General features: G+C 43.3%; 1 protein-coding gene across 1 annotated transcript in view; it reads right to left on the minus strand.

The window, feature by feature from the left end:
• The window catches only part of EVL (Enah/Vasp-like), a 149432-nt gene extending 126564 nt beyond the window's left edge, over nt 1–22868 (minus strand). Inside the window, exon 1 of the mRNA XM_071557524.1 lies at nt 22546–22868. Coding sequence (XP_071413625.1) covers nt 22546–22550 — 5 coding nt within the window. The 5' untranslated portion in view covers nt 22551–22868. The remainder of the gene's footprint in view (nt 1–22545) is intronic.
• Nucleotides 22869–27157: the final 4289 nt, after the last annotated feature.

The raw sequence follows: 27157 nt of genomic DNA on the forward strand, positions 1-27157 counted from the left end.
ATGCAACCATGAGGAAAAGCCACCTTATATATTTAGGCTGAACTTCACTGCAAGTCTGCTCACTACATACAGCACCCAAGCAGCCAGGCATGGGTGAGGTACCCCCTTGAAAGCAAGTGTTCTGCTACTGACTTTTCAGGCAACAGGTTTTTATCTTCAAAGTCAGAGCTAGCCAAGATCCCTCATGTAAGAACGATGGAATTCTGAACTTGTTTTCTTGTTCACCTCAATATTCCTCTAACTCTAAGCAAGTGGAAAAGGACTGTTATTCACTTATTTTTCATGTAATCTAAAATAAAATTCTTCTACAGAATTAACAGCAAACATTAAGTAGTGTGTCTCATAAGCGTTCTTTTTGAAACAAAGTTGACAAAATCACTATCTGGTCTTCCAATTTTTGCAATTTCTCAACAGCCACTATGCAAATAGTTAGCTGTTCAAGTCAAGGCTTCTGTCATCAACGAGTTCACTGTGAAGGACTAAAAAGGCAAATATCCTTCAGAAAGCTTTCATATTCAGTAGAGGTCAACTGCTGAAAGGTTTCAGTAGAAAAACTTCTTTTAACTTAATTTTTTTTCTTAGCCAGCACTTTCACAACAGCTGATAGTATTACAGACAGGGAGAGTAGGGCTTCTAACCTGTGAGACAACCAAGTCTCATTTCTGGTTAATTACTATGATTCCCATATTAGACAGTAAGATCTGAGATCACCATGTCCTACTGTAGATGTGAATGAGGCTCAGCATGCAATTACCTGACAGAACTCAAAGGGGCTTCAGAAAGTCACACGAACACATGCAATGACCAAATAAATAAATAAATAAATAAATAAATAACTGCAGGGCTATAAAAACCTCCTTATAACTTTTTAGCAAAGACTGTAACTTCTTGTGCCCTAAGCCAGACTGAAGGCCTTGAGAAACAGACAGAAATTATGTCAGAAACCACAACCAGCAATGAAAGTTTTTACAAGAAGTTGTTTATTCCCTGCCTAACCAGTCCAATCTTTGATGAAAAACATCCCACACTTGACTAAAAAACAGAAAAGAAAAATTACACTAAACATTGGGTGGGACAATTAATGTCATGGGAACTGTGGGACCCAGACCCTACCTTCTGATCCGAGGCCAAAAAGATGTGACAAGGAGGGTCCCTTCCACTGAAGATGATCAGTAGTTTTTGGAAAACACTTTGTAATTTTAATGCCAGGCTGTAACAAATAAGTGAGACTGTGATAGAAGTGGTTATCCTTGATGAAAGCTTGACAAAGAAGCAAAGGCTGAAAAAAAAGCCTGGAAATATGACAAACCAGAACAAAGCAGAGGATAATGGTGACATTTCTGGCTTTAACTAGTATTTCACTGGCACCCCAGGGCTGATACTCTGTGAAGAACCTAGTTTCCTCAAGTATAACATTTCACATTACTCATATTCAGTTTATCATCATATAAGTATTTGTCCTCTTTACCTGGGATTCCACCAAAGCCTTTGCCAGATGCTTGGTGATATTATCCAATCACAAAAAGATTGAGATATTTTAATGAGGTAACTACTTATTCCCTTGCTGAAGCAAGGAAAACGCCACTAAACACAGCAGACTTCTGTCATTAAACCTCTATTATCATTATGCTGAAGTGATTTTCAGACCACTCTAAAAAAAACCACAACTGCACTGAAAAATTCAGCATTCATTTCAATTCATGAGGAAGAACACAGAAAGGAGATAGGAAATGAGCCAACGAGAACATATCTTATGGCTGTTCATCCACTGAAGCTCCAATGTTTCTGCACAGTGCAGGATGTGGCAATCACAAGCAGCATCCCAGAATAGCTGAAAAATCTCCTTTCAACAGAATTGTCTATGAGCTCAAAGGTCTTTACTGGGCTTAAGAAAATAAGATTTAAAATGTTTATTGAAATAGAATAGGAATGGCTATCTTAGTTTGTTCAGGTACTGGAGAAATTGTGAAAATAATTACAGTACCCTAAAGTTTACTGAACCAGAGTGTATTCAATATTAGAGTATTGACTCAAAGCTTCAGATGTTAAAGGAAAGGGTGGGTGGGGCAGACGTGAACGTTTTTTTCCTCCTTTCACCAATGGGATTTCTATTACATGTTGCCTTAAAATGCACTTTGAATTTCGATGCATAAGGTCAAAATGACACATTTAAGACTGCTCCTTTCATTCTCAGGTCTTCAGGTTGATTTTCTCATATTAACTTTCACAAAAAAAAAATCCTCCCTCATTTATATAGCTTGAAGTTATCACAGCACAATGAGTATATGCACAGAAAAAAATCAATTTTCTCCCTCCCAGATTTGGCTCAAATATGCTTCATGCTTTGCCTGACCATGGGACTGCTGATGTCTTCCCCATGTTCTTCTCCCATGGCTTTACTCTTATCATTCTGGGAGTATCACATACCACCCTCATTAACAGATACCTTGCATCAGGTGCAGCCGAGTGTACAACATCTCACAGGGCTTAAACAGGATGTTTTCCCAAATGCAGTCACATCTGCCTTATTCTAGTGCTTTAGGGAAGATGCACTGGAGTGAACCAGAGAGAATGGGATTCCCACTGATTTTCTATCAGCCCTTGGGGATAGCACCAAGTCACAACTTGCAATCCAACAGAACTGAGCCAGTCAGGATGAAAACTAAAAGCTCCATCCAGATTATTAAGTTATCGATCACTGCAACAGTGCCCGAAATATCCAGTCAAGTGTAGGACTGCATGGTGCTGACTGCCATATAAAGCTGGAAATGGGAAAGCAGTTTACATAACAACAGCAACAGACAAGAATATTAGAGATGTGTCAAATTAGTAGAAGAAGAAATATGGTCAAAACATCAAATATCCAGAAATTAATATTCACTCTGTATAGGTTGCAAATGTTAGTTGATATGACCAAGATTTGGGTATTCCTGTCTGTTTATAAAAATTATTTAAAAGCATAAAAAGTGTAGTGACAGAGCAAGGGACAAGGGCTTCAAACTGAAAGATGGTTAATTAAGAACAGATAATAGAAAAAAATTCTTTACTCTGAGGATGATGAGGTGTCGGGACAGGTTACCCAGAGAAGTTGTGTATGCCCCATCCCTGGAAGTGTTCAAGACCAGGCTGGATGGAGCTTTGAGCATCCTGGACTAGTGGAAGGTGCCTTGCCAAAAGAAAAAAAAATACCTTCCAGTGAAACGGACAGGGCTATAGAAATTGGAAGTGCAAAGCAGAAAAGTATTATTTTTCCTGGATAAATAATTATCAACCATATTTTCTGCAATTCAGCACAGATAAATTACAATCATACCGCACACAGAAGTCCCCATAGTAATAATGAATTACACTGCCTCAACAGTCACCTCAAAGCCACAGTATCTTATACCTGCCACCTCTCTGCTGATTAGTATTTGTACAAACACAGAGAAGAAGGCTCTTATCAGAGACAAAAAAAGGAACTGTAGGTTTCCATTTGGAAACTATCTTAAAGTTAGCTGAAATCAGTCAATTTGACTTTTTCCAAGTTGTGAGGGATTAAGTGGGGAAAAAAGGCAAGTGAGAGGCTAAAACTAGACTGGCATTATCACCACTATCAAATGAAATGTCAGTGGAATTGAAAACAGTGTCTGAATAATACACTTCACCCATGAAAGCACACTTCGACATTTAGGAGGGGTGTATACAATGTATCTCAACAAACACAAACTATGTATTTCAAACGTGAACGCAAACACAGGTATTCACATACCACCACAAACAGCCTGACTTCTTGTCATTTTCAAGGAAGCCAGTGACCTAGATCTTATAACTGTTTCAATTGTTCAGTGGCATGGCTACAATCAAAAGTAGCAGACAACATAAACCAAACAACTTCCCACATGCAGATGAGCACATTAATGCCTACTGAATTTGGGATTAATTATCAAGAATATTGGCAATACAGAAGTTATTCTGCATGTAAAACACCAGTATCAACTAGACATCTTCTCTGGTAAACATCAGAACAGTACTCATAACAACTACTGAGTCTCCTTATAACTCTGCACTTTCTAGTTTAATGGCAGGATGTAGACAAGGGGAAAATGAAGGCTAAGTTTTATATCTCTGCTTCTCTCTGCCAAAAGTATAACCTCATTGCAGTTAATAAAACTCAATGGGGAACATGTATGTGTCATCAAGCAAGCTCTCTGCAGCACAAGATCACAACACCAAGGTCTTAGGAGATAACAGCTTACAGGAATTTTACATAGACATAATGTCAAAGCTCAGATCAGATCACAGTCCAGAATTTCATTTGGAACCTAGAATTATTGAATGGTTTGGATTGGAAGGGACCTTAAAGATCATCTAGTTCCCGAGCAGGGACAGCTTCCACTAGATCAGGTTACTCAAAGCCCCATCCAACCTGGCCTTGAAGACTTAGAGGGATGGGGCATCCACAACTTCTCTGTAAAACATGTTCTAGTGCTTCATTCCCACACAGTAAAGAATTTCTTCCTAATATCTAATCTAAACCTACTCTCTTTCAGCTTGAAGCCATTCCTCTTTGGCCTGTCACTACAAGCCCTTGTAAAAAGTCACTCTCCAGCTCTCTTGTAGCCCCTTTAGGAACTGAAAGGCTGCTACACGTAGGGATTATCCAACGTAAAGGGTTGTTGGCAGAGAATCTATCAAAACTTAGCTGCATTGCTATCACATTAAGATGTATTCTGCCTCTGCTTCCAACAAAAACAAAAACTAAAGCAAACAAAAAAACCCAAATAAAAAAAACAAAACAGAAAACAAATGAAAAATTCTTCCAAAACAATAAAAATTTCTTTCCCTTGCAACTGATGCAAAAGATATTACAATAAATGTAATCAGGAATTATTCATCTATACTGTGGAATTCTCTTCTGACAGTGGCACCAGACCCAACCTGTGGCAATGTCAGAATAACATTTTCTCACTCCAATCAGAACACGTGGAAGTTCTGACCCCTCCAAGGCTTCAGGAAAGCATTTTTACATACTAACCCAAACAACCTTGCTGGCAGAAGGTTGATGATGGAGTGTGTGGTGCCACCGGAGCTGTGCTTCTACCCAGAGAAAGTGACACCATCATCACACTGGCCAGGGTCTGGCCTACTCTGTACTAACAAGTCTTGACTGCAGTAAGGCTTTCGACAGTGTCTCCCATCACATCATTATAGACACATTCAACAGCGTGCAAAAATACATGATGGGGGAGTAAAGAGGACAGCCAGACTTTCCTCAGAAGTGACAGGTAACAGGACAAATGGCGACAGGAACAAATTTTGAAATACAGGGAATCCAATTCAGACAAAAGAAGAAACTTTCTACCTTGAGAGTGGTCAAACACTGGCACAGGTTACCCAGAATGGCTGTGGCATCACCATCTTGGGAGATATTAAAAACTCAGACAGACAAGGTCCTGAGCTTGATCTCCAGATGTCCTTGCCAGCCTCCACAATTCCATGTGGTTCTGTGATCAGGACCTTCTCATCCCTTGGGCATAGCACATCTTGCTCCCGAAGTGTGTCTAGCAGCTACAGCAGCTGCTGCACAAGCAACTTCAGGTCATTCCCACAACCTCTTCTCTTTGTGGGTACCTCATGTGGAATTTACATATTGACAACACATGCTCCCTAAGAAAAGCACACATAGTGAAGAAAGATTATACATCATCTTTAACAAGAACCACAGACACAATTAGACCACAATGTTGAGACTTCATGCTGTCTTCTTACTTTAAGGCTGGAGGAAAGTTATGGGTGTCCACAAGTATATTCTCTAACCCAGGAGACCTCTCAGGGATACCTTTCTCTGAAATGCACGTGGCTTGGCCATGCTCACCTCTGCAGAGGGTCAGTGGGAATCTGCCAGCTTTACCAAACTCCTGGCAGAGCATCAGTAAGACCCAATGTTTTTGAGCCAGAATATAGCAAGGAGAAATATTTTATGACATTCTATGGCAAATCAAAATCAAAGCAGGCAGCTTATGTTGCAAAGTATTGTTTTGAGTACCCGGTTTCTATCCCTCATTTGTTCTTCATATAAAGACTGAAGATTGAAAACCTGATTTTTTTTGTTTGTTAGTTTAAGAACCTTAGAAATATTACAGCTCCTGCTTTCTGCTGCTCCTGCAGGACTCCTTGGAAAAGGCCCAGTGGCTTCTTCAGTGAAACAGTATTAGGTCTGACACTTTAATTAAAAGAGGTATCAAAACAAATACAAAAATATCTTTTTAATGTAAGCTTCATGTTATACTTTAGAGTCAAATGCATGCAAATTGCTTAAGCTATACAGCTGTGATTAACGACCTATGGTAGAGCTAGTAGCATTTTTAGAGCCAAGCAAGGAGCAGTAGTACAAATTGCCCTACACTACCATGAATCAAGCATAGTACAGCACCAATTGCCTCCCGGCCTGTGCTGAGCGGGCCCTTTTCACCACTTAGGCTGGACTAGCAGGCAAGCCACTCAGAACACATAGAGTCTGTCTCACAACCAGGTCACCACCTTGGGAAAAGCAATGGGATACACTTTTGTCCATCCCAAAACTGCACAAGAAGGTATCCAGAACCATGAAAGGACAGAAAGGGAAATCAGGAGTTGCAGTCATAATGATCTGGCTCTAGCTCCACTGACTCATATTTGTACATCAAACCCCACAGCAAACTGTAGCAAAGAAAAGCTTTTCCTCCCAACAGTGTTCATTGCTGAAACGTTGCATATTCCCACTGCCATCCTGCCTAGCATTGCTTGGGGTTCAAACCCAGGTGTCCGAGCATGTGTACAGTGTCTGGCATCCAGCTGGGCTCTGGTGTACCACAGGCCATGGCCATCAGCCACACACTGATCACGTGGATACTCCAGATCATTTAAAATAAAACTGGCACCAATTCAGTTTAGACAAGTTACTCATACTTTCGACTATTAAATATTTATTCAAGAGTCAATTTCTATTTCCCTCATCTTTGGAGGCAAAGAGAGGTGATCATGGCCTGTCTTTCAACATGAGATTTGTCTTTTCAAGTATGAATGACTTCCGGAAGGAAATGGTCAGGTCATCCCAGATAAACATCCCAGTCAAATCCCAGTTTAGCTAATTTCTAATGAATGAAGCTACAGAGCAACCAGTGCATCACGACGACCTTGAAAGGGAAGACAAAAGTACTAAGGCGCTGGAAATGAATTCACAAGACTCTTAAAATAAGAAATGATCATGAAACCTCAAATACTATCTAAAACTTATTCTACTTGCTCACAAAATTCCTTTTAAGTTTCCAGCCACAGACAGGAATCCCTATTCTGCAACATTTTTAATTCACATTTCTGTCTCAGAGCACTGCAGATCAGCCTAGCCTGGCGTGTGCTCCTTCCAGCCTCACATTCCCAGATGCATTCCCCACACCTGCTGCAAAGAGCTCAAGCTCTCTTTAAGTTTGACATATCTTCCCTTCCCATCTGCTGCCATGGGCACTACCCATCTTTGCTACCTCAAGGCAGCTACTAGATGCACACAATATTAAGTGACATTAGGATTATACTGGACCCTTGGGTTGCTTCTGACGCAGGCACACTGCCCTCTCCACCTCTTCAGACTCGCCAGCACCAGCTAAATATTACCTTTGTCACTGTTGTGTAGGGCTGGGGACAGAGCTCAGCCTGTTGAGCTGCCTCCCCACCTCCTCAGGAACAGAGAGGCACTGCGAGGAGCAGAAAAGAGCTGAAATGTGTGTTGGGTGTGTATGAGCAGAGGAACTGCCAGAACAAGCCAAGGGAGCCCCGACAAGGACAGTGGAGAAGAGGTTCCAATATCCTGGGGAGAAGGGTACATTTTAGCCTTTGTAGGAAATCAAATCTGAAGAATAGGTACTAGTCTCACAACCAGATCCCACCCTCTGTCCCTGGACTTCACCAAAAACTTCTCCAGGAACTATAATTATTTAAAATTATTGTTGATGCTTGACGGCATCCTTTCTGGTATTCATGTCATGACAGATCCATATGGCTTTGCTTATCATTGTGCCCCAGGTTCCTAACATCAATCTGGCCTGGAGGTCCTTTTCCCTTCAGACTTCACAGGATTGTGCAGTTTAAGTCTCTGCAGTAATTTTATATTTCACCTGTATATCATATGAACTGGGGATTCAGAAACAGCCACAGTGATTTTTAGCTTATAATCACACCTTTCTTCTCTAATACCTATTCCTCTTTCAGCTACCTCTTCTGAAACCCCTTCAAAACGCTGCTGAGATAATCTCCTCTCCTCTTTTCCCCCCAACATTTCCAAGTCTAAAATGCTTCTGTCTCTGACACTTTCCCTTCAGTTTATCATTTCTCTCATCATGCAGACTCTTTTATCCCACCACAGTTCCCAAGGCATCAGGAACATAAAGGAAATGTTCCCATGAAGCATAAGGATCAAAAGTGTGATGGCAGTCCAGATTATTCCTAAACAATCCCACACTTACATAAACAGAAGACAGCACTCAATAAATGAATAGTGAAGTGGGAAAAAAAAAGAAATAGAGAAGTAATTATGAAAAATCATGAATTTGCTCAGGAATACTGAAATACTAGGAATTTTTCAATTTACCTTTGAAAAACTGTTTTTTCTCTACATACTTGGGACAAGAGTGAGGCCCAAAGGGGTCTTTAGCCTCCTTTGACCAGTATATTGGGTTCTCCTACAGCAAATTACAGAATATTCTGAGTTGGAAGGGACCCACAAGGATATTCCTGGGGAGGGGAAAAAAGGCACAAATCACTTGGAAGTTAACATTGCACTAACCCAGGAGATTCCTCTCTGAAGAACTGTATAAAGAAAACTGTCACAGAGCCAAAATATTCTCTTGTGACAGCCAAGCTTCTTGTAACTTCCCAAATAAGGCCATGACTTTAAAGAGCACGTCTCTTCAAAGCCTCATTGATTTCCATTGCCTCGTGAAGAAGTACATTGTTTACGTGTTGGGGTGTGCTGATATTTAAACTGGATGGGATGAGCACACAGCTTGGTGGTTTCAAAGCCTGATTTCCAGACAGAACGAACAAAATAATCACAGGAAGCTTCTAGAAGTGGACAGCACTGCTTTGGCCATTATTTTGGAGTGATTCTCTGTGCAAACTGAACCTAGAAGGTGTGAAGATGCTAACAGGAACAGTCAGCATTTCCTAGTACTCTGGGGACAGATCTCAAGTGAACGCTGAGGCACAAGATTATATTTCATCTTGCCTTCCAAAGTTCAGAGACTTTTGCATCCAAGTTAGGGTTCATGTTGAAGTTTAGAACATGTTTTGGGTAATTTTTCTATTTTTCAAATACCAGTTTACTCATACTCAAAGAAAAGAGAGAAAGAGAGAAAGAAAGAGAGAAAGAAAGAGGAGAGAGAGAAAGAAAGAAAAAGAGAAAGAAGAAAGAAAGAAAGAAAGAAAGAAAGAAAGAAAGAGAAAGAAAGAAAGAAAGAAAGAAAGAAAGAAAGAAAGAAAGAAAGAAAGAAAGAAAGAAAGAAAGAAAGAAAGAAAGAAAGAAAGAAAGAAAGAAAGAAAGAAAGAAAGAATCCCAAGCTATAGAATCAGATTATCTTTGCTCTATGTAGTTCATATTTATTACCCATTCTTCCCCTGAAGCCTCTCTCATAGTTTCAACTTAGCAAATTATTGAAAATGAACAGGTGCTTCAGTTCAAGTTCTACACTTGAAGTACAGCACTGTGGAATCAGGAATTTTTTGCACAATCTTTTGAAAAGAAAGTCAGTCCTTATAAAAGACTTCCAGGCCTCAGCCACCACAGCTATCCTATCTTTGCAATTATAGTGAGTCCACTCCTGTAATAATCATACGGCAAAAAATAAACTCACAGAACTTCAAAGTCATGGACAGAAAATCAGAAAAGTGAGTCAGTAGAGCTTGTGGATATGAGAGCACAAACTACTCAGGTGATGCTGTTCAGACAGTACAAGCTGTAGTACTACATAGGCACAAAGGAGAGAAAAAGACAAAGGAAAACAGTATAAGCCAAAGCCAAGCAATACATCACAGTTGTAACTAAACACCAAGAAAATGAACTGTGGTGTTATGTGTCCTTAAGCAACTCCAGCAAAGCTCATGTCTTCTGTCCATGTGCTGTGTAACCCAGTGGAGTGGGTTTCCAGTAGCGCTGGAAGCAGTGTCTCCTGCACAAAGGGTTGACCTGAGGTGAAACGAGTCACAAACCTCCTCACCTTGATCACACACTGACACTCCTGTCTTTACCCTTCAGAGCATCATGCAGAAACCAATCAGGTGAAAAGGTGACTAAACCAACAGAAACTGATAGACTTTCTTTGCCTGGATGAACAAATTAACAAAACATCCCACAACAAGGTACTCATGAAGTCCCATATGAGGAGAGTGGTGGGAAGGTCCTTCTAGGGCCAAAGGGGAATAAACACACAATTACATCAGTTTAGGCATAACTAATACACTGTCCTGTAAGGTTTATCTACATGAGAAAACTGTAGAAAGGTAATCTGAATTAACATTTCTGTAATGAATCAAACCACATTAGATCCCAGCAGACACTCTTTATTAATTAAATCAACCCTATTTCATATTTAGTATAATTTACTTTGATGTGAATTAAGCTTAATCAAATTAAGGTCACTTGAATGCTGAATCAGAGAATATACACAATAGTTTAATTTAGTTTACCTAATTTACTTTACTTTCACATTTTATGTGATTTGGATTAATTTTCCTTCACATCTTCATTCAGACAGCTTTAGAATAGATAGCAAAAAACAGAGGAGATGCTGGAAAAATCCACTGCCAAATCAACAGTTTTGAGCTGTCAATGAATTCATTCCCCAGGAAAGGGGTACTTGAAGCTGTGTATCCTGCTGAGGACACACTGGGAGGGCAGTTGCATGCTCCTTCTCCATGAAGGCTCTCCCCTCTCCCTGTATTTACTGAAGTTCATCTGATGCACAGAGGCTGAAGAGAAAATCAGACCATGCAAGTCTTCCCTCCTCCATCCTCCTGCATTTGCAATAGCTGCACAGATGTTGATGGGCCATGAGAAATGCATGTCCTGAAGGAAAATGAGACAATCCTCAAGGAAGCCGAGGCATTTGATGTGGTTATTTTTTAAATAGCAGGTCACTAAAATATTTGACATTTTTTGCACTATTGGGAAAACACAGCAGTTATCAAAGTTCTTGTTTGTAATAGAAAACTGAAATATCATAAAAGCCTGCTTCTTTAGGCAGATGTGATAAATTCACTTGCCATGTTTATTCACAGTTTTAAGGTCTTCTAAATTTGCTTATCCTGCTCCAACACTTAAAATGTCACCACTGAGTCTTCTAGCAAACTCCCTTCACATTTCCCTTACGTGACTATGCTTTTTACCATTAAAGAGATTTTTCTGTATATACAGATGTGTAGACAAATGCACTCTGTCATATTTAGGGCACTAGTCATCTAATATTTTCTGTGATGCAGGTACCATCTGTGAAGCTGAACTGCAGTTCAGGCCTATCATATGGACATGGGTGTTGGGGAATCAGAGATGGAAATTGATATTAGATTATAATCCCACTGCATTCAAATAGAAGACGAGGGCTCTAGCAAGGTCAGGCTTAACCACAGCCTCTAATACCCAGGCATAGCTCTAAAAAGTTTGTTCAGGGAACCTTCAGCTGTGTTGTTTATTTTGTCATGTCCACTCAGGCTTCTCATCTTTTAAAGGTCACAAAAGGTGTCCAAACCTCTGAAGCAAAAGGATGATGAAGAAACTCTGATGGCAACAACAGATGACAGCTGGTATGAGAGTGCAGCTAAAGCTGCAGGGACAGACTTTGACCAAAGCGACAAAGAGATCAGAGACTGGAGATCAATGCCAAAAACAAGAGGCCATAGAAAGCATTCCTGCGTAAGAAAGAAGGAGTACTGTTTTAGCAATTTAGCGTGGAAATCCTCAGCAAGCCACTGGGTTAATCAGACCATGCAGTGATCTAAATGTGAGCTCCTGGAAGTATGAAGTCACCACTGAGAGGAGGGTCAGACACAGCATCATTTCCACCTGGGCTACCCTGGTGTGTTGTGGCCACACCACAGCCTTCTCTCCCACTCCCACTGGTGTGGTGCTGAGAAACATTTACACAGTTCCAAGGTGAATTGGTTCAGGACACTGAGCCAGCTGGAAACTGGGAGAACTGATTAAACCAGACCTGCACCAGTACTCAGGACAGTGGTAACAGCTAAATGCACAATGAGAAGCATTCACCCCACACACCTCTGAACATGCTTCATAGCTTGAGAAACACCCCTGTGTGCATTATTGCTCTTGCAAATTTGTTCTCACATTCCTTAGCTTGCTGTCTGGCCCTGTGTCCTCTCTGCTATTTCTGTAACACTCTCATATTTAATGCCATGAAATTTTAAAACAGTATGCTGGCTCAGGTTTTTTGAGATCCTGCAAAGGGTTGCAGTCATGCAGTTCCGGCACTATTTCTGTTCAGCACGCCAGGACGGAAAAGACAAGCAGGCCCTTGCAGCTCACTCTTGGGCAACATCTTGAGGACCATAAAATGAGAGCAGTGAATAGAAAAAGCCCTGGGGAACCACCCTCTACACACATACACAGAGCCTCCTAAATTAAACACTGTGACCACCTTTCTGTTCACTTTTTACTTCCATTTTAGCTTGTGAACTCCGCAAAGGGAAGGACCCACTTGATCTGCCTCACTAGGATGGCTTCACCAGCCCCAGCCCTCCATATTGTTTCCCAGCAAACTGGCTCCTTGTACCACCCACCAGCGTCCTCCATTCTCAGGAGCTGGGGTTGTTTTTGACTTACAAGTCTTCAGTTGATAACAGTTCATTGGGGGCTGGGGAGGAATTTTAAAAACCAGATGCTTATGTTTCTATCAGTGTATGCTAAAAGAGAGGACTTCCATACAGAGCATAGGAATAGGGTAGCTTTTGTCTCTCACCCTAAGAGCTACGCATCTCCTGTGCTGAGTTCTGTCCTCAAATGAAGAAGCTAACTTTCACTGCTCCATTAGACCCTAACTCCATCAATACTTGCACATATACTTAAATTTATTACATCACTGGTCTTATTACAATGGCCATTAGGTTTGCAAACATCAAGGACGTTCTATTTTCAGTAATAAAGTCAAGAATGTGTACAAGGCTTTCAAGATTAGGACCTTAATGCCATAGCTGGTTTTCTTTGTGTCTCCAGCATCAGATGTGGACACCTGAAGCCCCCAAGGATGGAGGTGGATGGCTCTCTCCAGGCTGACTTGCAGGTGCAGGCAAGTGCCTCTGGACTACTCCCGGGTATGTGATGAACTAGACACCTCTGGGCATCACCCCTCACCACGGCAGTCTTGCTGGCAGCTGTGTGTGTTTCCATATGCTGTGAACTAGTGTTTGACATTTCAGCACCAATTAAAACAAATAAATACAAAGCCAAGGGGCAGCAGGTCAGGCTCTGAGAGGATCCATCACAACACTGGGCTACCAGTGGAGCCCTAAGACAGTGTTGTGAGTTACAGATCACTTTGGTGGCAGCTGACAAAGCAGCACTTCAGGCAGCTCCTCTAATGGACAACACTGCACATGCCAGAGTGTGATCAAGAGATGTAACTCCTAGTTCCACCTACTCACAGATGGTTCTTACCACCAGATGAGTGAAACAACAAACAGGGACAGATAGAGGATATTTCATTAAGCATAAGGTAAAACAAATATATAAGTCCATGTTTTCTCTCTTCTACTTACCTGACTAGTCAAAGAAATTAACTGCCTGAGAAGGCTGCTTTATTTGGATCATTCAACACTTACTTCTCAACATAACAGCAGTGGGATCAAAAACTGAATTAGGATTCACCTAGGTGATGTATTTAGTTATTTAAAAGAAAGATTAGCATGCAAATGTGTTGCAGCACTCAACACTAAATCATGACAAAGCCATAATATTAAAGTTACCTCATTCTGTCAAAATATGCTCGTCCAGTATTTCTCTCATTTTAAATCACAAATCCTTTTCAAAAAGGAATTCATAGATTATTTCAAATGCCACTGCTGTTTGGCAGGTTGGAACAGAGTGACAGACAAAACAGAGCCATCTAATAAAATAATGATCTTAGTATGAAAAATATTTTAACTGGGTAATAGTAAAGAGCTAATGGGAATAGGTTACACATATACAAACTGCATGAAAATATGTGCACATGGGGATGATTTTAACTGCCTTGTTTCTGATTTTTAAAATATTTCCTGCCATTTTTTACCGCTCTTTTGATGTCCTCTGGGCCACAAACCATGAATGGAGTAGTGCTGAAGACATATTCTTACTCATCCAGCACACATATAACAGACATTTCCAACTGCAATTTTTACACTTGAATGTACACTTTTAACCTATCCTGTCACCATGAGCATTAACAGTCCTGTGTGTGTTTAGCTGTTGCTCTTGTATGTAAATACACACCCACAGAACACTGCTGGAGCCAACCCCCTTAACCGTGTACAGCTATGGGGAAGAAAAGGATACAGCATGCAATTAAAGGGATTATCGTGGCCACGGCCCTCCTGCTTGCTAATGCCATTTCACTGTGTTTTCTAGATCTCCTTGTCACTGAGGGAGTGGCTTACTGACAGGGATAAAGGAAGGAAGCAAGGCACATGCTGACTAAAGCAGCAAATGATGGGAATGGAAAAGAAAAAAGAGGAGGAAGGAATGAATGGATGGCAACATACAAGGAACTTTGCTATAATGTTTAGCATTTATTATAAATATGCCTGTCATACTCAGAAATGCTTTCTGAACAGGATACTCCAATCCAGCAAAACAAGGACTTCAACAGGACCCAACTTAAGCCTTAAATCCAGTGCTAGACTGAGACCTAGCTACTTAATCACTTTAATTCCCTCTCAGGTAAGTATTGGCATCCTCCGGCAGATAGAGCAACAAAGCCAAAAACGTTAAGAGATTGAGCAGCCAGAGACCAGCTGAGGAAGCACAGCATGCCTGCACCAAGGAGCTCACCCCAACAACAAGGACTGGGCCTTGCTGCAGAAACAGACAAAAACTGCTGAAGCATCTACCTGTGCCTGCACCTGTGGCATGGGACTACACAGCTTGCTGCTTTTTTTTTTCCTACTTTTTTCACAGAAAAAAACATGTCTATCCATCCTAGCACCTATGTGCAGCTGAAGAAAGAGAGAAATAAAACTGTGAGATCTCAAGTTGCAGGAATGACACCTACTGCCTGGGAAATGAACTGCTCACCTAAATGAGATCTGCACTCAGTGGGGAAGGGCTTCCACAGAACAAACCAGCACATGGACATGACCTGGCACTGTGCGCCTGCAGCCCAGAAAGCAAATTGTGTCCTGGGCTGCATCAAGAGAGCACTGGCCAGCAGGTCAAGGGAGGTGATTCTGCCCCTCTGCTATGCTCTGGTGAGACCCCACCTGGAGTGCTGCATCCAGCTCTGGGGTCCCCAGCACAGGAACGACATGGAGCTGCTGGAGCGGGTCCAGAGAAGGGTCACAAAGATGATCAGCATGCTGGAGCATCTCTCCTATGAAGAAAGGCTGAGGGAGTTGCCTGGAGAGTAAAAGGCTCCAGGAAGACATTAATGCACTTTCAGTACTTAAAGGGAGCTTGTAAGAAAGATGGAGACTTCTTCACCAAGACCTGTGGTGACAAGGACAAGGGGTAAAGGTTTAAAATTGAAAGAGGGCAGGTGTACACTAGACATAAGGAAGAAATTTTTTGTGAGGGTGGTGAGACAGAGGAACTGGTTGCCCAGAGATGTGGTAGGTGTCCCATCCCTGGATGAGGCTTTGAGAAACCTAGTCTAGTGGAAGGTGTCCCCGTCCATGGCAGGGGTTTGGACTAGATGATCATTAGAAGAACCTGTGATTCTACGAAACAGGACCAGCCCCAGTGCTGACTATGAGGGTGATCACATGAAAGCCTGCAGGAAACTCAGTCAGGGAGGGAGGTTTAGTGATTCAAATAAAGGTGTTTAATTCCTGGTAAACAGTAAATACACTCCAGGGGGCAAAAAACACCTCCATCATGAACTCAGTTGAAAAATACCTTTTTTAGGACAGGAAGTGTGGCTAGTAGTTAGAAAATGCTCATCCACACTACCAGCTAGGCAATACAGTTTGTAGCTCAAAGCACTAAGGAGAGAGTTGGAGAGTCTGCAGTGCATAAAAGGAGGAGCAGGAGCATGATCTCAGCAAAAGACCCATTTTAATTTGTAGTAAGGGTTCCATGAAAAAATGGTTTCATGAGCATTTCTGTGGTATTAGGGAGCACTGTCTCAACCTTTCAGCCTCCTGCTTGTTCCTACCCTATATATACACCCTTTCCATATGGAAAGTGTGAATTTTCTTTTCTTCTGTCTTTGTATATGAAGAATTCATGATTCAGTTCACCCTACCAAATCACAAATGGCTAAGTTGGCACAGCTGAAGGGAACAGGAATGGGAACTCAGAAGAAATATATAAACTAACACTGAACTTGAAACAAATGTAAGGCTTGAATGCCTACATCAAGAAGGCAAATCAAAAGTTTCTGGCCCCCACATGTCTCTACAACCTCAGGACTGTGAAATACCCAGTAAAATGTAATGCTTCACTGGTTGTTGAGTTGTTACAGAACGGCACTTTGGATAGTCAGAAATGTGAAGGAGGTTTCCAGGCTCAAATTTTTGGTAAGGACTTGCCTAGTCTGTCTCCTCTAATTAACAAAAATAGATATCCTTAATGCTTCTGTAACTCTCAAATGAGGAATAGTTTTGGAAAGACTGTCAATACTATTCCAGGTATTTGCTCAATGCAAAAATGCAAAGTCTCACAGGAAGAAACTTTTGAGTGTTACTGGGTGATGTGAGTGCACATGCATGAGCCAAGAGCCATATCCATGAGACTGTGCTGGTTGAATCATGAGGTTCCTACACTGCAGGGTAGAAATGTCTCCACCAGCCCAGTCCAGGGAAACAGCATTCCCTTACACTGGAAAACTCCCTGTGGGATAACCAGCCAGGAACAAGGTAGATGAACCCAAGCAAGGCTCTGTGCTGCCATGACTTACACCCTGGGGGCCTCTTGGCAGCCTGTCTGGAGGTCTGGTGTCTTCTCCCCGGGCTGCATCAGGGCCATACTCTGACAGGGACAAGGGCTTTACTGGTGCAGCCATCAAATGTGCCTTGGTGGGAGCTCTGAGCTGTAACAGGGCTGTTCTCAGTTGCTTCCCCTCATTATGACGCATTAGATCAAAAAGCAGATGAAATGGAAGTCTTGGGTAGGTGACTGAGGATAAAATCTGCCTAAGGGAGAACAGCAGGGTGAGGTGAAGAACCAGTGGCACAGTTACTCCACCTCTCCTCCCTGCTCCTGAGAAACTGAGCCCAGCCACCAGGCTGAGAAGAAGGAGGAAAAGGACTGTGGATCCCTAGTGTTCTGCAATGGCTGTGAAGAAAACAGAAAATATGTGGGAGTAATAACAATGTACACTGGAACAGCTTTTACTGCTTATTTACTGCAATGAAGGACAATACAAAAGCATCAGTATTTTTTTTTCAATGTAAGTAGAGAGTGCATGAGATGATACTAAGATTCAGATTCAGTAAAGAACCCTGAAATATGTATGACCTTCTCAGATAAAGAAAATCTGTAGCTCATTCAAGTTATTTCAATTCTGTAATTAATAGGATTGCATAGTAGTAAGAATTCACTCAAATTTTGCAGCAGTTTTAGAAATATTTTCTAAAGAGGTTCCATACTGCTACTTATGCAGTGCTCAGAACTGAGCAAAACTATGACACAGAAAGAAAGAAATCACAAAACTGCTAACTTGCAAGATATGGGAAATTATTTGAAACTGAACTGAGTTTGCCCTTTGGAAGGATTTTGATGATTTCTTACAAGAAATACAAATATTTGAAGTAAAATATTTCAAAAGAGACAAGCACTATACTTTCCAAAGGAAGCACCCAACCAAGTAAAAAGACAGACTGCACAGGCATCTTTAATCGTGACACACTTCTAATGGAGCTGTTCTGCATTAGGGTTTCTGTTGTTTAACACAATGGGAGTGATCCAGGAAAGGACAGAAGTGATACACCACATAAAACCACAATATTGAGTTAAACAGATCTGCACACATTTGAAAGACTACTTTTAGCCTCAATTATAACACTACAAAAATACAAGACAAAATACTCAAAAAATGAGGGAATGCACAAAAAGACATCTAGGGTCTATGCTTTATTTTAGAGAGAGGAAAATAAGTTTGTTTGTAAGTATGTAGAATAATAGTTAGTATGAAAGAGGCACAACTGACCTGCCTGTTCCATGACCTGACAGGAAGGGTTTGCTGATGGAAAACCATCACCGCCCAGTTCTCAGGGAGCCACCGCTGCTGCCTTTACACAGCCACAGCCAGTGTGGTGCAACCTTCAGCAGAGGTCCAAAATCTGCTGACTACAAGTTTGTCTGCAGCTAGAGCTAAACTAGCCCTCTAAAGATCAAGGCTGAGCTAACAAAAGCCATTTTCTGTCAGTAGCATAGTATCCACGCTTGGGATTTTGCTGACAAAACCATGACAGCCAAAGGGCTGGGTGGTTTCCTATCAAGTGACACTGGCAGAACTGTGCAGCATAAATTCAGCTTGCAAGGCTGCAAACCTAACCTTATCCTGCAGAAGGTGGTTTGATGACTCTAAAGTGACCCCAGGAATCCACAACCGCGCATGATGTGATGACAAGGCACACAGCAGGAGTCCAAACACAGCAGGACAGGGTTTTCAAACAAAACAAAAACTAGGTAAGTTACAAGCATATTGCTCCAGCTCAGAAATCAATTACTAAGTGCCAAGGTGAAATTGTATTTTACAGACAACTTGATTTTATTAACCATCTCAGGGTATGCTCCTGCTTTTCTACCAGAAACAGTACACTGGGCTACACAGGCCACTAATCCAGTTAGGTTGGTAACTCCAGTTTTGATGACATTATCAACAAAATCAACATGTTCCCTCTAGTTTTTTACAGATGCAAATAGAAAGAAATAGTAAAGAGATAGAAAAGTTGGAAAATAACACTGTATACATACAGCTCCAGTTACCCTCCACTCAAACTGAAAGTATTGGCAAGACCCTTGAGTCATCTCATGAATCACTTAATAAACAGAAAACATGGAGGATACTGACATGCTTTACACATTGTGTTTCTTATTAAAAATGGAAAGACTTAGTTTGCTTATGTCTGAAAACAAAAGGGTTAAGAAGAATTGTATATATACACCTTCCTGATACTAAAACAGGTTTGTACTATGAATACTCAGTCCTCTTTTTCTCAATGTGTTCCTCTCCACCTTTAAATTAGAGCTAAATAAAACAGCTCTTTCAGATTTCCAGTTGGTAGCTATACAGAAATGTCAGAACAAAAAGGTTGACTTTAGCCAAATGTTAAGGTGCTCAGTGACATCACTTTCACCCATAACTTCGATACTGAATTCATTACTTTGGCTTGGATTAAAGTATGTGTTAGCACAAAAAAGTAAGGAGGTATAGTTTTAATCTGAATAATCCTGTTTAGAGGCTGGTTCCATTTGCTGTATGTTCTGTTTAGAAAAAACAAAGTGCTTAAAGTGGGAGGTTTCCCTCCATCACTGCTGTGGGACTGCAGCACTGCAAGCCAATGTACAATCACCACAGCCATGGCAAAGAAAGAGATGGATTATTTCAGGGATACACCCAAAATATCTGGTTTTTATTTTTAAGAACAGAGACCACTGAAACACAGATGCCTTATAAACTACAGGTATGACTAAGAAATGAGCGGTTACACCTCTGCTGACAGATGTGAAACTTTTATTTTCATCTACAGTGATTTTCATAAATATTTTCCCAAACATGAGCTAATTGTTACTTCCAAGAATAAATTAATATCTGCTGTCAAATAACCTCTACATTTGTTCTACGAAAGTAGTATTTTTATATACTAAAAAGTAGTAACACCTCTGCACTTTGACATTTTCCACCCAGGGATCCTAATTCACTTTTGAGACAGAACATCTATTATAGTCTATTTTATTACTAAGATGTATGGTACACCCACTATTCACACACTTTATACCTTTGAAGTAAAGACATAAAGAATTATCAAAAAATGGAAACCATCACATAAATGCAATAGTGCAAAGAATAGCACTGTAATCTATTCACCATGAAAAGCGATATAAATAAGACACACATGGCTAAGCAAATGCTTCAAGGAGGTTTTTATTAAATTATAGTATAGCTTGCCAGGATCTTTTGGAATTCTATACCCTATATTTATTCAACAAGAATTGTTACTGGAAAAGGTTTTAGGTGATTTACAGACATATATTTACTGACAACTACAACCCATTCAGTTATTACTGTATATGCAAAGGAAAAAATCAAAAATGGAAGCCTTTGAAAACAGGAATTCATTAAAAAAACCCCAAATAATCATGTACATCAAAGTATTAACAGTGGTATGTTAATGACTACTTTGAGAGTGATACACCTGCAGATGCCAAGTGTCACATGGGGAAAGTAGAAAAGGGTTGCTGCACAAGGACACGCCCAGAAGCACACACAGACCACCTCTGGGTTCCAGCCACCCGACCTGGACCAGAGGCAGCCTGGTGTTCAGTGTCCAACCTGGAGAAGCATCCCATCCATCATTGTCAAAAATGAGGACGTGGGAAGTTCTGAAGCCCCTCTTGGACTAAAACTGCTTTTCCTGAAGCCCCTCTTGGAGTAAAACTGCTTTTCCTTTCCCAAATGTCCTGTGGCTCACCTCCTCTGAGAGGTGCCCGAGGTCTCATTGTGGAGATTACTTTGGGTGCATTATGATATCCTAATTCACAATCTGTCTTAGTGGGTCTCTCTTTCCTGCTCCCTCTTCCAACAAAAAAGCACAACCACTAACTGCGGAATTTCACATGGAGCAGGATACCTTCAATGGGAGAAACTCAAAATTGTTGCAGCCTTCAAACCTGTCCACGGTGCCTCCACAGCATGAAAGGTGTGCTTATCGGTCCGTAAGTCTGCTTTCTTTCCTCACCGCGGAAAAAGCTCTACCAACCCTTCTTCCTGGAGGAAGAGCTCTCCCAGCTGGGCTCCTAACTGAACAGGAGGGAGCAAGAAAAAACTTCACTGCCATCTGCTCTGTTTGATGACTTATCCCCAGGGGTCTCTGCGCAGAACTGCAATCAAACCAGGTGAGACTGATGCAGACACACCTTTTGTGTGGAGACCAGAGCGGTCCATGCCACCAACCATATGACACAGCAGGTTTGTGTGCTTTTGGCCCTCCCCAAGAATGTAATTTTAAGCAAATGAAGAAAAATAACGGCACTATAATTGGCTAAATAAACCAGTGCAGCTCCAAGCCTTCCACACACATGATAGTGCCAGGAGTAAAAGTAACTGTAAATGCAGGCAAAGGATTTTTTGGACTCCCACTGTACTTCCTAGGAGCGCTGCCAACCTTGCACTTCAGGAATCAGGCAACACAGAAAGATACATGGCTTCAAACTGTTATTTCCATTTTTAAGGTTTCCCAAAGCAGTTTTACTTTGCTAAAGATAATAATTAAGTGGAAAAAATTACTAGTATTAAAGATGAAGCAGTGGCTGGGTTGCTCCGAGACACTGTCAGCACAAACCAACTCTTGAATAAATGAGGAAAGAGAGAGGTTTGGAGGATTATGAACCAAAACAAATAACGTTTTCTCTCCCTCCTTCCACCAGGAAATCTGTGGGTTGGTGGGGCTCTTTTGCCTTTCCTGTTCACAAACGACAGACTGACCTCGGGAAAACTACGAGTTGTAGCACCCGCTGCCTAAGGAGCGGGAGACTGCGGGAGATGTGGCACGACCCATGCTGGATGCTCTCGAGAAATATCCCATCTCCGTTCCTCCGGTGAACTCCTCGCTTCCCTTCCTTGCCCGCACAGGGCCCTCCGCGCTCGGGGGTCCTTCGCCCAAGGAGCGTCTCGGCAGGATTACCGGCAGCACCGGGCAGGATCACGGGCTGCAGGGCACGGCAGCACCGGGCAGGATCGCGGGCTGCAGGGCACGGCAGCACCAGCAGGATCGCGGGCTGAAGGGCACGGCAGCACCGGGCAGGATCGCGGGCTGTAGGGCACGGCAGCACCGGGCAGGATCGCGGCTGTACACCGCGGCTCTGTTACCCAGGCGCTCACAGCCTTTTGTAACCGCGAGATAATCTGTCAGATGGACTTAGGCACTGACAGTCAAACATGCCAAAAACGTCACCACCCACTCCTACTATCCATCCGGTGAAGGACTAGGAAGCGCCGCATTGCTTAACCTCTCCTCCGCCTTCCACTCGCACAGGAAATCCCCACCCCCCACGGCGTGACACCATCGCGGGGGACCCGCGGTGCGCCCCCCACCCCTCCCCTGCCGCGGGGGCTCTGCGACCGCGCTGCCCGCGCCGCTCGGCGCATCCCCGCCCGCACTCACCTCATCTTCCCGGCGGGGCGCGGCGGCGGCCGGAGCCGGGGCCAGGGCTGGGGCCGGGGGCGGGCGGCGGCGGCGGGACCGGGGGTTCTCCGGCGGCGGCGCCGCCCCACTGGCAGCGCCGGGCCCCGCGGCGCTAGCCGGGCAGAGCGGCGGCGGGCAGCCCCTTCGCCGGCTCGGCCATGTTGCCGGCTCCCGCCCGGCTGCGCTGCCTGTGCCTGTGTGTGTGTGTGTGGGCAGGACAAAGCGCCGCCGCCCGCCCCGCGCCGCTCCGCTCCCACGCGCGGCGGGGCCGCACCGCCCCCCGCCCCGCCCCCGCCGGGGGGAGCCCCCCGGCCCTGCCCGGCCCCGCCCGGGGTCCCCCCGGGACAGGACAGGTGAGGGGGCAGCGACAGCGCACCGGGCTTGGCACCGACCGGCGGCTCCGGGCTGCTCCGGGCTCCCCGCCCGAGCCCGTGCCGGGTCCCCGAACTGTTCCCAGCTGGAGCGGGGCGGTGCCGCGGTCGCAGACCTCTCCTCTGCACAGTGCTGTGCGGGTCCTGTACACCGGCGTTCAGAGCCGGGGCTTTTGTGGAAGGAAGCAGTAGAAGAAATGGTATTTCCAGCCAGTGTGGGAGGGCAGCTCTGTTTCGTGCTCCGTCCCCCTTCCCACTTGTCCCTGTGAGCGTCCCTCTCACCTGTGCGAGTTCTCTCACCCCGCTGGCAACCTTGTCCTTGGTTCACACCCACCTTCCCATCGCCCCCCCCCCCCCCCGGGGAGTCCTGGTCTGCCTCCCAGTACTGTGCTTCTTCCATACAACTGTCATCCCCATTCCACATCCTAGTCCTGGCCCTGACGCTCTGCTCTTCTCCTTCCAGTTGCCTCCTGCCAGTTCCCTTGTCCAGCCAAAACCATGGAGTGATGATCACCAGGTCTGGAGCCTGGAGCTCCCTTGCCCCTCTCCATGTCCCTTTGCCTCTTCCCATGCACCACGCCCTAGAAATAATTATGTTGAATGTGGTATCACTTGGATATTCTCAAGGATCTGACATGATAAGGGACAAAATTCTGCAGTTGTTTCTCAGGTCTTTGATATGTAGGTCACCACAACCTGATTGACACTTCCCAAGAGTAAAGGCTCTCAAACTGACTGTCTGTGGGTCCATCTCCCACAGATCTCTCCCAGTTCTGCATCACCCAGTTGGGACACAAAAAGCCCGCACCAACCATGCAATCCCACAGTGAGCAGTGGATTTCCAGGCAGCTGGTTTGTGTGTGCACATTGTGTCTGGAACAGAAATGGTTTCTGGTCCTCTCCTTCCAGATTTCCATGTGTCTGTGTCCCAATTAACACGGCTCCAATTATTCCCTAAGACTCACCTCCATCTGCATGTGCAGTGAAGGGCAAGGAAGCTGTAGCCCCTCTCTCTGTGTGCAGCAGCAGTTTTGAGACGGTGTGGGCAGTGTGCCTGGGGAAGGTGGGCTGCGGGAGTGCCCGTGGCCAGAAGGCTGTCTAAGGGCTCATGGGAATGTGCCTGTGGCACAGAACAAGCGAACTGCAGGACTGCATAGGAGGTGGTCGGGCACAGCCAGAACGTGCAGGAGATATGGAGCAAAGCAGTGGGGGCCTTTTTTAATACAAGGACTTTACATTTTTATTTCCATTTCTCTGAAAAGTTCATATACTCATGCCTATACAACACTTATTTTTACTGTAGTAGTAACATATGCTACAAGAATAAATGTTGCAAAGATCAAACCTATAGCTTTCATGTCCTATAGAGCTATCTCACCACTGGCTTGTCAAGCCTTGTTCCTGCCCACTGCAGTTCCATACCAAATAAAATACACAATAATAACAACAACACTAATATGACAGCAACAAAAATTGGGGTAGTAATATTGTGCATGCCTTTTATTCAAGACCATGCTTGTTTCTTGGTAGCTGATGTATATCTGATACTGCTGCTTTCAATTATCATTGAGATGTTAAAAAAGTATTTAGGGACAGTTACTGAAAGGCCAGGGGAGGGAAAGTCCACCCCTTCTGTACCTCATAAGCACAGATCCCAGTTCATTCCTTCCTTGTCCCCATAGCAGGTCTGTGCTGTCCTTTTCTCAAGTCACCCCACCAATTAATCTAGCTCACTTCAGACAGAGAGGGTCTCCAAAAGAAGCTGCTCCCCCTACATCTAAGGGCCCTCCTTATTTGTTTGAAACCAAAACTTAGAGATCTTTCTTACAAGCAATTATCCTAAATCTCATAGAAGGCACAATATATGTTGTTTGTATAAACAAACAACTATGTCAGATCACAGATCTAATATGTAGTCTCCCCCAAGTGACAGTGGCTTGGAGAAACTCATCCACATAATTTGTGATGAGATTGCTGAAGGAAACAATCTTATGAAGAAATAATGAGCAAAAATAAAACCTATTTTCTTATTACTATCATCTGACTAATCCTTTAGCTTGTGGGTCACTGACCAGCATATGGGACATATGGGAGACAGCATAAGGCAAGGAGGATGCTTACTAAACTAGAAAGTTTCATAGTAATACTAGAATTTAAAACAGGATTAAAATAGCAAATCCATATGTGAGTTCACTGATAATGTGAGATTTTTAATGTAATTTCCTTAAGATAGGTTTATACAGGCACAAATCAAACAGGCAAAGAAATGTATGTAAATCATGCTACGGTTGAGATATAAAATTAGAATAAGCAAAAATGTCTTCTGCTAAGACTTTTATCTGGATGTGTCAGCTGTACAGTGTAAAGGGTCCCCTGATGTTGCAGACAGTCATGAGTCTTGCAAAGGAGCTGAAATGACAACCACCACGTGCCCCAGCACTGACACATCCAGCCCCAGCAGCTGCCCATGAGGGACTGCAAACCACCAGGTAAGACACAGGGGTGGCTTTCATCACTCACAGCTCTGTACCTGCACTGCCTCCTGAGCACAGGTACCGTCCCTGGGCAAGTTACAACACCTCACTGATTATAAACTTGAGCAATGTCTACTCTTGCAAAGGGTTGGGAGGCTTAACTGCCCATTAGGTGTTTGAGAAGTGATGGAGAAATGCAGTGAGGTTACTGATGGATTATACTGGCCATTTCATTTATTTTTATAGAAAGAGGCAAGAGAGAAAAGAAGGTATTTTATGCACTGTTATAGATGCCAATTTTGCTGGCACAGAAATGGGAGAAAAGTGTTAAAAATCTTTTTTGTATCAGAATCCATAAGGCTTCTTCATCAACATTTAGGGGTTGGCCTCCAGACTATTGTGTTGAGAGAAAGACATAATTGGATGATGTAACAATTGTTTTGCTGGGACAAACCTTACACTACATTGCAATCAGAACTATTTGTTTTCTAACAGACTTAAAGCTGTTAATTTGTATGGACACGTATCACCTTTGACTGTAGGCTTGTCAGTTCACCTGCTCTTTGCCCAGATGGAAATCCTGACCCACCAGGGTGATCTCCATCCTGCTGGCCTCATCAGTCTTCCTGCTCCCTATTGCGTGTCTCCCTAACTGCAAATTCTCCTCCACAGCCCAACAAAGACCCCCACAAAAAACTAGTCCCTAGAGCCATGTCTTTCCTGGCTGAGACATCCTGCATGGCAAACCTTGATAGATCTGCAACTTTGGGTCCTGTTGCAGCAACTGCCCTGGGGCCTGCTCTGTTTGTTGCTTCAGAGATTTCATGTGAGGAGGAGAAGGCCCTTCTTAAAGAGGCACACAGCCCGGGGCAACATCCTCTGTAAACATCCTCCTCTCAGGAGCTCAAGGTCATCCAGTTGCTTTTCTCAGTCAGTGCCATGTCTGGAGCTACAGGCTGGTGCAGTAATTCCTGTGGTCATTTTTTCCCATAGAATTTTTCCAGCTCAGAGCTTTCTCTTGGAAACTGGAGCTTACCTGGGGACTTGTCCACAAAACTACCTTTTTGCAAGGCAAACAAATGGCCACAATAGTTTGCTTTACACACTTCTTTTTGGAAGGCTTTCCTACAGATGGAGTATTTAGACTTGTGAAAGTCACTCTTGGGAGGAATTCACTATATCAAGTAATTATACCATGTCCAGTACATATACACATTTATTTCTAAAACAATTGCTCCTCAGACAGCAACATGGCTCAAAATTTTGCCAAAGCTGGAGTTGGGTCTCAGTTGTACAAGTTTATGGGCACTTGGCTGGGGCAGAGAGAACACGATTACCAAATTCAGGTGCAAAGTGAGATTCAAAGATTCCCAAAATTCAGAGAGGTTCTGTCATGGATGCTTGGTTTTCACCCAACACCATGTCCCTCTGACCTTTGGCACCATTTGGTAAGGGTCAAGTCCCATCTCAGGTTTGCTCTGGTAGCAGCCCAGAAGAACCATGGTTGGGCAGTGGCAGTGAGGAACTGCACATCCACTGGGAGCTGCAGGAACACCCAGAGAAAGCAGCTGAAGCAGGGCTGCAACTGGAGAGCCCCAAAACCGTGAATATTTTAGCAATGCTTCATCCAGTCTTGGGGCCAGGAGGAAAGGAGAAGGAGAAGGAGGAACAAAGAATCAAGTAGCAGAAGAGTATAGCAGGAGCTAAAGGAAATAAGAGAATGGAGTCCAGAGAAAAATGAAAGAA

The sequence above is a fragment of the Pithys albifrons genome, chromosome 6 (assembly GCF_047495875.1).
Source record: "Pithys albifrons albifrons isolate INPA30051 chromosome 6, PitAlb_v1, whole genome shotgun sequence".
Lineage (NCBI taxonomy): Eukaryota > Metazoa > Chordata > Aves > Passeriformes > Thamnophilidae > Pithys > Pithys albifrons.